We start from the raw sequence: 14,698 nt of genomic DNA, 5'->3' as shown, positions 1-14,698 counted from the left end.
AGCTACCTCATGCTACATTACTGCCTCTCTGTGCAGTACAAATGATAAATGGACACTGCACATCGCGCTGCCCTCAGATATTCATATTATGCTATTTTGCACTATTGTGTGAATGTCACTGAGAATGTATTAGTCTTTCATTATGCTGTATACCAGTGTGTTAGCACAATAAAGCTGAATTGGATATCAGCTTCTTCTTGTTATAAACTTAGTTGTGTGAGCAGTTGAATGGCAAATGAGACTATTTGGGTGAAGTAATGCTTTCGGCCTGCATTAATAACTGCCCAAATAAGGCAACTCAGCAAGCTGTAAACACTGACAAATGATTTATTTGCACGGTTGCTTGTTTACTCATCTGGTAGGCACAGTGCTCCATTCATGTGTTGGGATTCTGTAGCTCACAAGCGACTCCACCATCCCTTAAAGATCAGGCTCTTCAGCAGCTAAAAGCTTCATAGTGTCCTAAAGCTCATGACTAACTTGCCAAAAAGGAGTTTTCACTGAAAAAAAATCTGTCGGCTTCTGCATCGGATAATAAGAATTAACGGAGACAGTTGTGGGCCGTAAAACCAAGTGAGCTCAAAGAACTGTATGGTCCAGTCATAAAGGCACCTCGTTACCCTGCTCTGCACCAAACAGCCAAAGTTAGCGACTATGCTAGCTGCTGAACACAGTGGAGCCTTTTGCTGCTAATGAGGCTAATACTTCTCTCAGGAGTCAACTGAGAAGTAAATACTGGATTTAAATTCACCAGGTGGAGAGAAGCAATGATAACGAATGATTCTGTTGGATGTGTTAAGCAATCGTTGTCTAACAATGTCACTGGATCAAAATTAAAGGTGATACCTGCCATTCTGAAACACAAATATCCAAGTTTCTCTGTGCCTGCTGGCACGTCAGTCCCACATTTCAGTGTCCAAAATGTCCAAAATATTTGACAATTAGACTCCAGATATATTCAACGGGTGAACTGTTGTGCTGCAAAGGAGAGAGAAGAGATGCTTGCATTCATGTTGCCTTTGAGACATTAGCCATCTGCTAGTAAACAGGTGACAGTGTTGGTAGCCTTTTACTCCTCTACAAACAATAGAGAAAAGTACAACGAATATACACAGTTGGTGGTGGCCAAAGTTCTGATTGAATATAAGAGGGGCAGAGAAGCGCGTGGCTTTCAGTCGCTACTTAGCCTGATGACTGACATCCATCCATCCATCCATCCATCCATCGTCTTCCACTTATTCCTGCTAAGGGTCGTGGGGGGGCTGGAGCCTATCCCAGCGGCTACGAGTGAGAGGCAGGTTCACCCTGGACAGGTCGCAGGACCAACACATATAGACAGACAACCACTCACACTCACATTCATAGCTATTGTCAGTTTAGAGTATCCAATCAGCCTAGTCCCCAATTGCATGTCTTTGGACGGTGGGAAGAAGCTGGAGTACCAGAGAGAACCCACACAGGCACAGGGAGAACATGCAGACTCACACAGAAAGATCCCATGCCTGAGCCGGAACTCAAACCCGGAACCTTCTTGCTGTGAGGAGACAGTGCTGACCACTGCACCACCATGCCACCTGATGACTGACAATCAAAAATAAAAAGAGCTGCCCCAAAATTGATATTACAGCTATAATTTTCATGTGTGTGTTTTTCCCTTAACATTTTTCTCTCTTCAGACTCTTTGCTAATTTTCAAGTATATAAATTGAAGAAAAGCAGCAAATATTTCTGTCAAATGACTAATTGATACACCAAATAATCACTTCAACACCAGTGGAGTTTATGGTTCTCACAATTCAGTTTTAATGCATCCAGTGGACATTTAAAGGCCTGGACAAATACAACCCTTCTTTCACCAGTTTGATTAAGCCAAAGAATGGAGTAGCAATTACAAGAGACATTTGTACTGCAGGAGTACCTCAGCGTGATACTGTGATGAAAGCTTTGTTTGTATAACTAGGATTGTTTTCTCCTCACAACTGCTTCTTTGTCAAACTAATGATTTCCTTCCCTTTGACCGTGAGCGCACGGAGGGTACATGTACTCACAGAGAGGAAGAGGCAAAGCTTCTCTTAAATCAGTTTTCACAGTCTTAGTGGAATTTGTTGTGTGTCAGTACACTAAATCCCAAACCCTTGTAGCAATATCTCTTGAAAACAGCTGTGCTGAGGACTTGCATGTGCTTGTATGGTCTAGCTCAACCCCCCCACCCCCCCGTCTTTCTCAGCAAATGGTACAGTCCATTTAAAAAGGTGCCTGTCATCTCTCAATGCTCTGTGTCCTTTCAACAGTCAGCTGCGGGGAGCACATTTCACAGGGGCAGTTCTGGCTCTCTAACACACGCACACACACACACACACACACATGCGCACACACACACACACACACACACTCATGCTCTTACAGAACTCTCTGAGACACACACACAGACAAGCATGCTCCAACACTGACACACTCACACCACACATACACCATCTCCCGCCAGCAGATACATTTCCCCTGAGCCGGATGCCTCTCTTTAAGGGAAAGGACAAACTGCTTTGAGGATTTAACTTGGCTGTCTCACTGAAAGGGAAGAAGAAAAAGCAGAAGAAAAAGCAAAGAAAGGAAATAGGGATTTATTTGGGGACACCTTCACCTACTGGAAATGCTCAACTTGTCAGCATGACACCTTTTGCGGATTCCCCTCTCCTCCTCAGGCAAAAATCCTGAAAATGATGGATGACAACAAGCAGTTGGCTCAGCGCATAGATGGGGCCATTCAGTCGGCCAGCCAGGAGGTGACCAACCTGCGTTCCGAGCTGAGCGCCACCAGCCGCAGACTGACTGAGCTGGGGGCAGCTGACTCCTCTGCCAGCATGCTTGAGACCCTCCAACACAACCACAACGGTAAGTGAGGAAGTGCCAAGAAGTAACAAACGCAGAGAAGTGTGCTGCTAGAGCTGATGTGTAGAGTCTTGCAGCGTGTGCTTCAGTGCACATGTGTTCCTGAGAAAAAGCTGTATCCATGGGAATAAGTGTTCATCTGATAGTGGGTGTGTGAATGAGTTGAACAAAAGGAAGTGAGGGGTTTCTGCTGGCTTGTGTCCATGTTCACTTCTCCCACAATTCCCCTCTCGTGTTGAATAAATAAACTTGTGAACTTTGGGGGGGGGGGGGGTAGTGCTGCTCTTTGCTTAGGGCAGACTGGGTAAAGTTACAACCTCTTTTCTCTCTTTGGCACTCTGGCTTGCCAGTTCATGCACTTCACCCTTAACTGGGCAACGGATCTCTATCTCTTGAGGAGGAAGGGAGAGAGGGGGCTGGTTTTAGGGTTGCCGTGGGTTACTGTTACCGAGAGCTGTTGAATGGCTGCCCAGACTGTAGAATGCTCTCTTGTGTGTGTGTGTGTGTGTGTGTGTGCATGTGTGCGCGCACAGCACTGTCCCCTTTTCTAGCTACTGATAAGCAGTTTACCATATATTGAGTCAACAGACGTGCATGCATGGGTGGCTGTAAGCATGTGTGCGTTCCCATAACCCCCTCAGGTACAAACACACTTCCACACTCCTGCTGTTTCCATAGCAGTTAGCTGTCAGATATACGTTCCATCTTTGGCAACACTCACATCTCTGTGACACTTGAAAGCTCAGTAAAAGGTGCACAGCATTTCCTCTCTCACATTTACAAGCTTTTAGCTAACTTTCCCTTTACAGTGACACAGAGTGATGTAGTCCTTCGCTCACCCTCTGTCCTGCTCCCATGGAGGTGAAAACACGCCACCTGAGCAAGAAGCGTTTGCTCATGTGTCAGCATTGTTTTCATCTGACTGTCCCTCTCTCTTTTGTTTTCCAGTTCTCTCTCCCTGCTTGTGTGTGTGTGTGTGTGTGTGTGTGTGTGTCTTGCTATATCCCTTTAACTCTCATACACACTCACAACCCCCCCCCCCCGCTGTTTCCATAGCTCTGTGTGTGAGTGTGTGACGACAAGCATTCCTCTGAGAGCGTTTGAGCACTGATGTCATTGTCCCTCGTAGCTGCTTCAGATGAAACGACGCCTGCGATGTGCTCATGTTCAGAATCACATTCATCTGGAGAGACTATTCACACATCTCATATAAATACCACATTAACATCACAGTCAGCAGAGAAAAGACGTTTTGCTTGGCTCGTTCTGACAATATTTCTGAAAAAGAAATACACTTGACGCCTATCTGTGGATCTCAGTGTGGATGGATTTATTCAGATATGATCGTGTGAAGTGCTTCTGAGTGCTTCTTTCTAACATCATACACACTTATCCCTTTGATTCAGATGCTTCCTTCGTTTGTTTGGCCTACGTATCTTCCCACTGCCGTTGAATCAATGAGGATTTTTTTTTTTTGCCCCACATCCCATTTCTCTCCTTCGAGCTGTTCTTTACAAGCTCAGGGTGTATAATAGAAACAGCTGGGGACAAGGGGGATTAGGTAATTTATCACCAGTGGCTGTGTTGGGAAAGGAGGTGTGTGCTAAGGGTCGATGGTTCATTGCGCAGCTAGCGTAGTGGGAGTCCTGTGGGAAGCTGAGTAGCAGGTCCTACCTGGCACTTCACTGCCAGCAGAAGCAGCAGTAACCTTGCTAGCAGGCTGGCCTACCTTAATTGCATTTTTACTGCCTGGGGGGTTTGCATTTGCATGATACATTCATCCATACAAAGTACTTCCATTTATTCATGTCTTTAGTTTCTTTCTGTGGAAGGAATTCTCACAATCCACACACAAACGTTAACATTGTTTTTTGAAGTATTGGGGACAAAACGACCTGCTCACACCTGTTCATGTGCTACGATGCTATAACCTCACATGGACGACATTATACATGATTGAAAGCCACATCCAGTGTCTAAAGTTTGTATTAATGTTGTAACTAAACAAATATAATGCTATCTCTCGAACACACACACACACACACACACACACACACAATGAAATCATTGTATAAATAAAGACAGTGGCTTTTTCTTTCCTAAGATTCCTGAACAAAGAGAAATTGTCATTGTTCCCTTTTGAAACTTGTGGAACTTAGGAGAACTGCGCTATATTGTTTTTTTTTTCATGTAAATTAAAGCTGCATCGCTGGTACAAGAGAATGTAGCAACAACGTGACTTGATGTGTACCATCGCAATTCAACTTACTAGTTTTCAAAATGATTAAATTGCTATTCATCATTGGTTTATGGATAAAAAGGAGGAGTTAAAGTAGCCACCTAATAATTGTTGGCTAATTCAGGCAAGGGCAATGTTGGATTTGTGCTGGATTGTTTTATTTTTTATTGTATTCTCTGAATATTCACAGTCACAGCCCCTCTTGGAAGTGAGGTGCTTTATCTTAAGGGGTTTATTCATGTTAGACTGGTGCCCAAACTCATCAGTACTTCATGCTGTCGTGTTTGAATATCTGGGTTCACGTCTCATATTCCCTGAATGTATTGTTCCAACACTTTTTATTTCGCTCTCGTATTCCTCTGCACTCTCCAGAGCTCACTTTTAGGTATTAGACTGAAAATAAACTGAAGCGGCTATTAATGGGAGTTGTGGATGTATTATGTAGCTGATTGTATTCTGCCCATCACCCAGGAGGTGGTGATTGTGTTTATTTCTGCAGCTTTCAAAGATTATGAGAAAAGGTCGGTCCTTTTGGATTTAATGACTCATCTATCCTTGAAGTCATAGATAGCAATTTAGCTAAAGCTAGCCTCTCACCAGAGGATGATCGGTCCACTCTTGGGTCTGATTTACTCCTCCCAACAAGTGACTAACCAAACCGGAAGAGTTGAGGACAAATCATACAGGTTTGATAATTGTAACCCCCGTGTGAAATGAGCAGCGATGGGATATTGAGAAGAAAGCTGCAATAGCAAGTAAGAATGAGCTGAGCAGAGGTTGTTAGCAGTTAGCACTAACCCCATTGTACACCAACAATAAACTTTATTGCCATCTCACCTCCAGCTTACAGTGCAAAAATGTGTAAACTATGCTGATTCTGTCCTTTCAGCCATCATTTTTGGTGCCAAGTCTTCACACACAAGTGCAAGCAGCTGACAACAGTCATTTCTGGGCTCATATTTGCTGCTTTGATATTACTTGGTATAGATGCCAAGTGTGTAGTACTGTCGCAGCGTTTGTACAATTTCAACGTTGAAAGGCACACAATCAAAAGATTATTGGCTACATTACTGCCTGAACAAGGACATACGTCTCTGTCTGAAGCCCACTTTAGGTTGGTTATGATGTTAGTGTGAGGATTCGAGTGGAACACTCAAAATTTTACTCCTGTAATTAAAAATACAAAAATGGATGACTCTTCAAGGAGAACGGTTATTCATAAGATGAAGACTGAGTTTTGGAATTATATCTTTTGCACTGAGGATTTATGGTCTGTATACATCAGTAATGAGGAGAAGAGCTCTGCACAGCACTACTGAGACTACAGCTAGGTCGTGTTTTCTAAAACCGTCTTTAGCCATTGACATTAGATATTAAATGACATTAATGAAAGCAGGCTTGAATTGGAATGAAAATGGTGTCAGAACTCAACACCAGCACAGTTAGAAGTACAGCAGTTCATCTGCACCAGGTTGCACATTTCTGCTTGTACCTGTGAGAAGCAGGTGATTCAAAGACTGCTTCCGGTATTGACTTGTATATTCTCAAGACTGTTTTCCCTGGTGTTACATCTCTGGCCACCACCAAAGGGCCATCTCTAGTTGTGTCTCGCCAAAAAAGGAAATGCTAATTTAGAGCATCAGCTGGATATGAGTGACTATGCAATTCATCCATCCATCCATTTTCCACCGTTTATCCGGTTAAGGGTCGTGGGGGGGTGGAGCCTATCCCAGCAGCCTTCGGGCGAGAGGCAGGGTTCATCCTGGACAGGTCACCAGTCCATGGCAGGACCAACACATAGAGACAGACAACCATTCACACTCACAGTCACACCTACGGTCAATTTAGAGTATCAATCAGCCTCGTCCCCACTGTCTTTGGACTGTGGGAGGAAGCTGGAGTACCAGAGAGAACCCACACAGGAACAGGGAGAACATGGAGACTCCACACAGAAAGATCCCATGACCAAGCTGGGGCTGGAACCTGGAACCTTCTTGCTGTGAGTGACAGTGCTAACCACTGCACCGCCACCCTATGCAATTCATATTTTGTCAAAAGATGGTTTATACGCAATCTTACGCATGGTGTAAAAACAGAGCAGAAGAAGAAGAGCTCATCTACAGTCATTTACTTGTCCTACACTCTAATTACTCAGACTATAGATAGCAATGCAGATTTCACTAGCTCCTTCACACTTGCTGTTCCACCTCTACCTGCCAGAATTAGCATAGTTTGAAAATGTCAACTGGCCACATAACACGATGTCCTACTGTCTTCATTTAGGGTGATGCAGGGAAAAGGAGGTGTTTAGCATGATTGTTTTGTCAAATGTCAACGCATGGAGAGCTCGAGCAATTACATCATCAGGATAGTCACATACTGCGCTGCTGTTTATGAATACAAATCAACAGCTGAAGAACAGTTCCAGATTACGCCCTTCTCTTTCCTGATGGGTTGCAGAGACTCTCATCCAGGTCTTTATTACATCCCGATTTGATTGCGATGGCCTTCTCCTCCTCGGTTTACTGAGACATTAAACACATCTCATGTCCTAGGAGCACATCACCCCTACCCTTAAGCACCGACACCCTGTTAAATATCACCGTTAAAGTACTTCTTTTCTCTACAAATCTCTAATGGCCTGCATAGCTCCAATCCCTACTGCTCCAATCATCCATACCGCCCCCTCCCCCCTGGGCTTTGTGGGTGACGGGACCTAACCTTTGCAATGCCCTCCGTCAGCGTATGTGCACATCTGTTGCCTCTTTTAAGTCACAGCTCAGCTCTTTAGATAGCTTTTTAATGGTGTTTCATGAATAAATATATTCTTTTATCTGTGTATAATTCATCTTTGTTTCTGCTTTTATTCTATATGATGCATTTAGTGTTTTATTACTTTTTTGAAGTATCCTTGGGCGTCGTAGACGGCTAAAATAATTATTGAAACCCTGAAAATATACTTTGTCGAATGAAATAATTAAGCCTACTGCAAGTTCCCTTCAAAAACCTTTTCAATTAAGAAAAAAATCTAATTGGCAAAATATCTATTAGGGAAACAACCTCTGAATAATCTAAGACCGCATCACAATATTAGAAACATATGGTAGGACATTCTTTTTCACACAGAGTGCCTTATCTATTTCTGAACACATCTCCAGATGCTGAAACGCTGCACATGTAATTATTGCCTGCTGCATCATGCCCTAGGGCAGGAATATGATTTCCTTCGTTGTCTTCTTTTATTTTCACGTTGTGGTCCTGTCAAAATCCCAGCAGATTCACTGGAGTGCGGAATGTCCTCACATAGATTACAGGTTTTTCCCATGAATTGCATTTCCTGCTGTCTTTTTGCTGCTCACACGATGTCTGGAAACCCTGAAATTTTGTAACATGCCATTACCTTCATACCCTTTCACACTTCCTTTCATTCATTGGATGACGGGGAAAAGCTGCTGTCACTCATTTCATGTTGAAAGCCGACTGGGTGACTGGAAGAAAGGAAAAAAAGAGAGGATAGATACAACAGGATAATGCAGTCGTAAAAGACTGTCGTGAATTACCTCAAGCTGTGAAAATAGCACCAAATCTCATTAGTGTTTTTTTTTTGTATGTGTGGATGGAGATAGCTTTGGAATCCTTCTTTGTGTATGGCAATGAGAAACTTAATGACTTGTGGGAGGAAAAGATGATAGTACTCTTCAGGTTTCATCTTTATGGCACCGTTTTATGGACATTTATTTGACAGAGTCACCCACCAGATGGTTACTCATCAAAGCAGTCCTCCAAAGTGCAACTGAAATGGAGAACCCCCCAGTTGCCTTCGGTAAACGTCATTTAGCTCCTTTCCGTAATGAATGCTGAATTTAGAAGGAATCGCCACCCACTGGAGGTTGTATTTCAAATGGAACGACCCATATCAAGATAATTAATGAGGCCAAAACTTGAACATGTGGTTGAAGGTAGTAATCACTTCCCTTTAAGACATGTTAATGAAGACTGATGTTAGTCTGTTACCGTATGCGTAAAGGTCATCTACAGATATTCATCAACTGTGTGAATTATACTGAAAACGGTCTGCAGTTTCAAGAGCTCATGTTTACCATATTCGGGGTGTGTGTGTGTGCGTGTGTACGTGCGTGTGTGGCCTTGAGCAGAGGTTGTAAAGTGATTTTCAGCTATGAACAGGCCTCGACACACTTGCTTTGACTTTAAAACCCTAATGAACCCTTACACACACACACACAACACACACACACTTGTTTATTCTCTAATTGAACAGAGGATGTGGTGCCCTTCATTGTCAGGTCTGCAGCATATATTTGATTTTTTTGGGTTGGTCACAGTATGTCTTAATAAGTCAGGGTGGCTCTCATGGTATGTAAATGGATATTGCCCTTCGTCCTTCTGCCTGCCTTTCCTGAAAACTGATGCTAACAGCACTCTCATGCACAGCAGCAGATGGCATGAGCAAGTGTGCTCTGTAATCGGTGACATTGCACATATTCAGATGCCGTGAAGTGCAAACGCCGAGCTGTGTCATGCAGAACTGTGGAGGCGGACAGAGAGAAACAGGAGTAAAATTGCTTTAGTGCAATGTTTATGTCATATTTCTCACAGTAATTCATTTGATAGGATTATGAATATTCTGTAGCTCCTTGAAGGTGACAAACCAGCGTAATAGATAGTGTAGCTGCAGTGAACAATGATTAAAATGCTCATTAATTTGATGGGAAGTTTCTCTCGGGGGGGGGGGTGAGTTTCTTTGTTATATATTACTTTTAATACTATATATGTTTGCTCACAGCTCAGAAGAGTACATATTCGTCCAGATAATGTAGTACAGAATTCACAACTGTATTGCAGCCAGTGATCATAAAGAAAATAAAATGAGAAAATTAAAGCAACTGAAGCAGCACAGGATTTACTGCAGTGACATCAGAAGGGACTCTAGCATGCTAGAAGCAGATGGGTCGGCTCTGCAGCCCCAGAGAATGGGTCCTAATAGGCTGAGATAGGAGATGAGCTAAGTGCGTGCTCGTCAAGCGCAGAGCCCCCCAGTGGTTTCTGAATGATGTGATGTGACGGGGTCTGGAGGAAAAGGAAGTGACGGGGGAAGAAGGGGGTACGCTGTGGGGCTTCCAAAGATTTTGTCAGCAATTATTCACAATGAGGTGCAGTCAAATGATCGACTGTGGCAGCGGCAATGATAAACTGACACGTCCTGTCTGCATCTCTCATTTTTGAAAGTAGTCGTTGTCTTGCTTATTTCTGTCCCCTGTCCCATGTCCCTATGAAGGAATACACGCGTTTATCTGACGGTAAGAAAATACTGCATTACTGATGTCGACCTCTTTTTTTCTGCAGGTCACACATGAAACTGTTGATGTCTTCTACTTTTCTTTTTTTGAGGGGTTGCTATTTAAAATCGTGACGTTCTCCTGCAGCTCCAATGTCAAAAAGCTAATGACAGCAGTGAGCAGAAAGGTGTAGTTGGAAGGAATAACTTTTTTGGCCCACATCCCATTATGAAAATGTATGCATTTATTAACAAGAAGCCCAGTTGATAATGGTTATGTGTACAACTGAATTGAAATTTGAGATAATTGCAGCGACTCTGAAGTAAGGTCTAGTTAAGGAACGATTATAATGTGAGTTAAAATAGAAACGAATAACCGACAGAGGCTGAAACTGCCCCAATTTCTTCTTGAAAACACCTTGTTTTGTTGCTTGGAGCATGGCTGCAAAAGTTTCACTGTCTCGCTCCTGGCTTTCAATTATTTCGTTGGTCTACACACAAGCAGAGATTTAGAAGAGGCTGGATGAGAACAAAGATGATGAGAACAGTGGCTATGGCCTTTGTGGTCACCGGCAGATAGACTTTGCAGCAAGAAGGTTCCGGGTTCGAGTCCCGGCTCCGGACTCTGATCTTTCTTTGTGGAGTTTGCATGGTCTCCCTGTACCTGCGTGGGTTTTCTCCAGGAACTCCGGCTTCCTCCCACAGTCCAAAGACATGCAAATGGGGACTAGGCTGATCGGATACTCTAAATTGACTGTAGGTATGAATGTGAGTGTGAATGGTTGTTTGTCTATATATGTATGTCTATATACACCCTGCGATGGACTGTTGACCTGTCCAGGGTGAACCCTGCCTCTCGCCCAAAAGCCGCTGGGATAGGCTCCAGACCCCTGTAGCCCTCAACAGGAATAAGCGGAAGAAAATGGATGGATGGATGGATGGGTGTTCGCTAGCTCTCCAACAAAATGAAGGATTAATTGAACCTATCCCACCACTAATTTTCCACAGACATTTTTTTTTTAATTCTATACCATGTGCTTTTTGTGTTCCAAAACCTGGCTAGGACACTCAATCATGTTTTTTTTCCCTTTAATTTTTCATCCATCCAAATTAGAATTCCTCCAATCTACGACTGTGTTAATTTTGGTTCCTGACTAGGGGTTACGCGTTGTGTGTGAAACCCAATATGATGAGGCTATTTATGGCCCAGGTGTATCTGAATAGAATTACCGCATAGCTCTGCTGGGGCATTGCCTTGGAGCATTTCCAGACATATGTACTGGTTCTGGATCAGATTTCTCCTCACACACATCCCACTGCAACCGTTTAGGAACTGACAAATAGAGTGGGATCTCGGATCAGTGACTCTGTAAAGCCTCTGCTCATGTGTCAAACGGCTTCCACGGGCTCAAAGGGACCAGCCAAAGGAGCTGGAAAGGGTTTCAAGTTTTTGTAAGACATTGCCTTGAAATGGCTACATTGCACTTGGAAAAAGGATGTTAGAGTCTTAGGCTACACCGATGTCAGTCAGTGTTTAAAGACAAGTATCAGTGGGAGCGTGCTCGCGGACAGCTGGAACTAGCACTGCGACGAGGGTCGTAAACACTGTTGTTCTTGACATGCTGCTCTGAATTCCCATAAATCTTATTGATGATGTTGAACCGATATAAGTTTCCTTCCTCTGATGATGTAGAAATTCCTGACAGCCCTTTGAGATTATTGCTTCAGTTTCAGGTTTACTCTGCTGTTCAAACTAACCGCGCAGCTGAGAGCACTGTTGGTGATCTAATCCATTACCTCATCGCTCTTATTGCTATGCAACTCTAGGTTTGATCACTAACAAACCGTCCAAGTGTTCTTAGCCAGCCAAGCCATAGTAACAACTCAAACAGCAAAAATAATGGCAAAAGGAAGTTGTGATTGCTTGCCTTCCTCCCGATGAAGAGGATAGGGAGCCGAAGTGTGGGTGTGTAAACATGACATGTCGTGACTAAAAGGAGAGTGCACTTACTGTGTTATTATCTTGTCGAACAGCTGTCGAGGTTATGCCCATTTCAAAGTCTATTTTCACGTGAATAAAAAGCTAAATTTAACACGTGTTCCTCTCGAAGGTCCCTGAGTACAAACACCCCAATGCTTTGTGTCCTTTGTTTGGAAACGGCAGATCCTTTTAACAGCCACATACAGACAAAATGAATACATGGAAAAAAGGCACTTTCACGGAAACACTTCTTCCTGTTGTTGTCCCCCTACCTTTCTCTTCTAATGATCACATCAAAGAGCATTCTAAGCAGACTAACGCTGTTTCTGTGTTTGTCCTCCTCATCGTTAGCTGGGTCTGGCTGCAAATGTGGGTAATCATTCAGCCTACAACTGTCCATCGATCAGCTCGCAGTCTGTCCAGCCAGCTGGTGCCTGCTGTGGTTGGATAGGCGGAGTGGGCAAGCCTGGTTGTCATGGTGGTAGCAGGTGGACCCTGCCATCGGGTACCATGATGCCCTCTGGCACAGATGGGCCCAACTCAGACCTGCACCATGGGGAAAAGGATGGGTCATGTGTGATGGTGATGGTGATGGTGCTGGTGGTAGTGGTGGTGGAGAGGAGGGGAGGGGGGATGCATCTTAGGCCATGTGTGTGCTAACCCTGACAAATTGGATAAAGCCTGAAGTGGCTAGGAAGGCAGCGCCAGTGTGAGGCTGACATATGAAGAGGACTGGCACAGTGGGTGGAGTGGGCAGGGGGTGGGAGGACTGGCGGAGAGCAGATGTGTGTGTCATCGCAGCAAGGGGATCATGCTGGAGGGGAGGAGGCATTACTTCCATTAATGGACATAAAAAATTAGAAAAAGAAAGACAGAAAATAGAAATACACAAACTCAAGGTGCCAGAATGTGTTTGTGTGTTTATGAGGACAGAAAATGTTCAGTTTGCTACAGTCCTTCTGGACTTCTACAATTTCATGAACTTTGGAGGCAGAGTGATTGAGAATTGGCAAGAGTTGTGCATTTACACCAAACATTTTGATGCTCTAGGCTCAGTTTTTGATGAAAAAAAATCTCTCTCTTGAATTGATTGTGCAATTTTGCCATCAAATGAGCAAACATTGTGGTAGGTGTGTGGTTTTTGTAGAGCTTCCCATTTGCTGCCAGATGGAAGTGTCTGAAACTTTCTACATACAGGCCTTCATTTTTGTGGTTGAATAATTTGAATCTTTACACACCCCTGTGCAACATTTGTTTATTTTTGGAAGACAGCTTCCTTTAGAGGAGGTAGAAGTAGAATTAAAAACACTTGCAAACACTAGAGGGTCCTGTTAGTGGAGCTGCTGTCTGTAACGAGGAGGCTGCTCCCCCCTGTCAGGCTGCTATCATCATGTATAAAATGCAGATTTCCCCGTATGGCTTCTAGGCTACCCGAGTAGTACACGATCTCTGTAAATCACCGGCATCATCTTTAATTTCAGCGCAGAAGTTTCTTTTAACTAAGGGCCTCAATCGTACTTTCAGAGAGAGTCATTTCTACAGATGTTAGGATGTTGAGCGCCATCAATGCTCTACTTTAGAGGATTTGCATGGAGAATATGCTGCCACTGCGGTAAAGGCATCTTGTGGACACAGGCCCTGATCGATTTGCTGCTGTTTGTGCTACTTGACAAGATATCAACCTGATAGCTGCAGATTGCTGCTGGCTGTTAGAGGGAACAAAGTGAGACAAAAAAAAAAAAACTGATGAGTTGACTTCTAGAGCTTCAGCTCCTGTAACCGGAGATAATAGAAACACAACCCAAGAGGGCAGCAGTGGCCTAAAGGTCAGAGAAATAAGCTTGTGACCGGAAGGTTGTCGGCTCAATCCCCTGACTGGCAGGATACATCTGACAGGGGAAAGTGAGGAAGCAGCACTTGTCCCTCCTGCCTTACCGCCGCTGATGTTCCCATGAGCAAGAACCAGTTGTAGTTACAGAGACTGTGGTTGTACTGAGCAGATTCCAGGTGAGAAGGTGAAGTATTCCTGCTTAACAGTGTCATGCTCTCACTGAAGACAGCCTGATAACGTAAATGGGACTGTCAAGAGCACCAACTTATGCATTTGAACTAATTAAATTGCCTTGTCAACTCAGCACTGATGCCTCTTTTAAGACCGACATGAGCAAACTAGATGAATATCAGCATTTATAGTGCATCCAAAACCCAGTGTTTGGGATGTTTTACTGGATTAAAACAGAAATTGCTATTGCAGAGGCTCCGCTGTCACTTGTGGTATGACAATACATGTAACATCA

At 43.8% G+C, this 14,698-nt stretch overlaps 1 protein-coding gene across 2 annotated transcripts in view; it reads left to right on the top strand.

The window, feature by feature from the left end:
- The window catches only part of kazna (kazrin, periplakin interacting protein a), a 173,210-nt gene that overhangs the window by 56,641 nt on the left and 101,871 nt on the right, over nt 1-14,698 (top strand). For both annotated transcript variants that reach the window (XM_086214427.1, XM_086214428.1), the window contains exon 3: nt 2,699-2,888. In XM_086214427.1, coding sequence (XP_086070553.1) covers nt 2,699-2,888 — 190 coding nt within the window. The remainder of the gene's footprint in view (nt 1-2,698; nt 2,889-14,698) is intronic.

This window comes from Aulostomus chinensis, chromosome 9 (assembly GCF_037954235.1).
Source record: "Aulostomus chinensis isolate RoL2024-O1b breed Wild chromosome 9, RoL_Achi_v1.0, whole genome shotgun sequence".
Classification (NCBI taxonomy): Eukaryota; Metazoa; Chordata; class Actinopteri; order Syngnathiformes; family Aulostomidae; genus Aulostomus; species Aulostomus chinensis.
The sequence above is the reverse complement of the archived record's forward strand: the minus strand, read 5'-3'. Positions and strand labels throughout refer to the sequence as shown.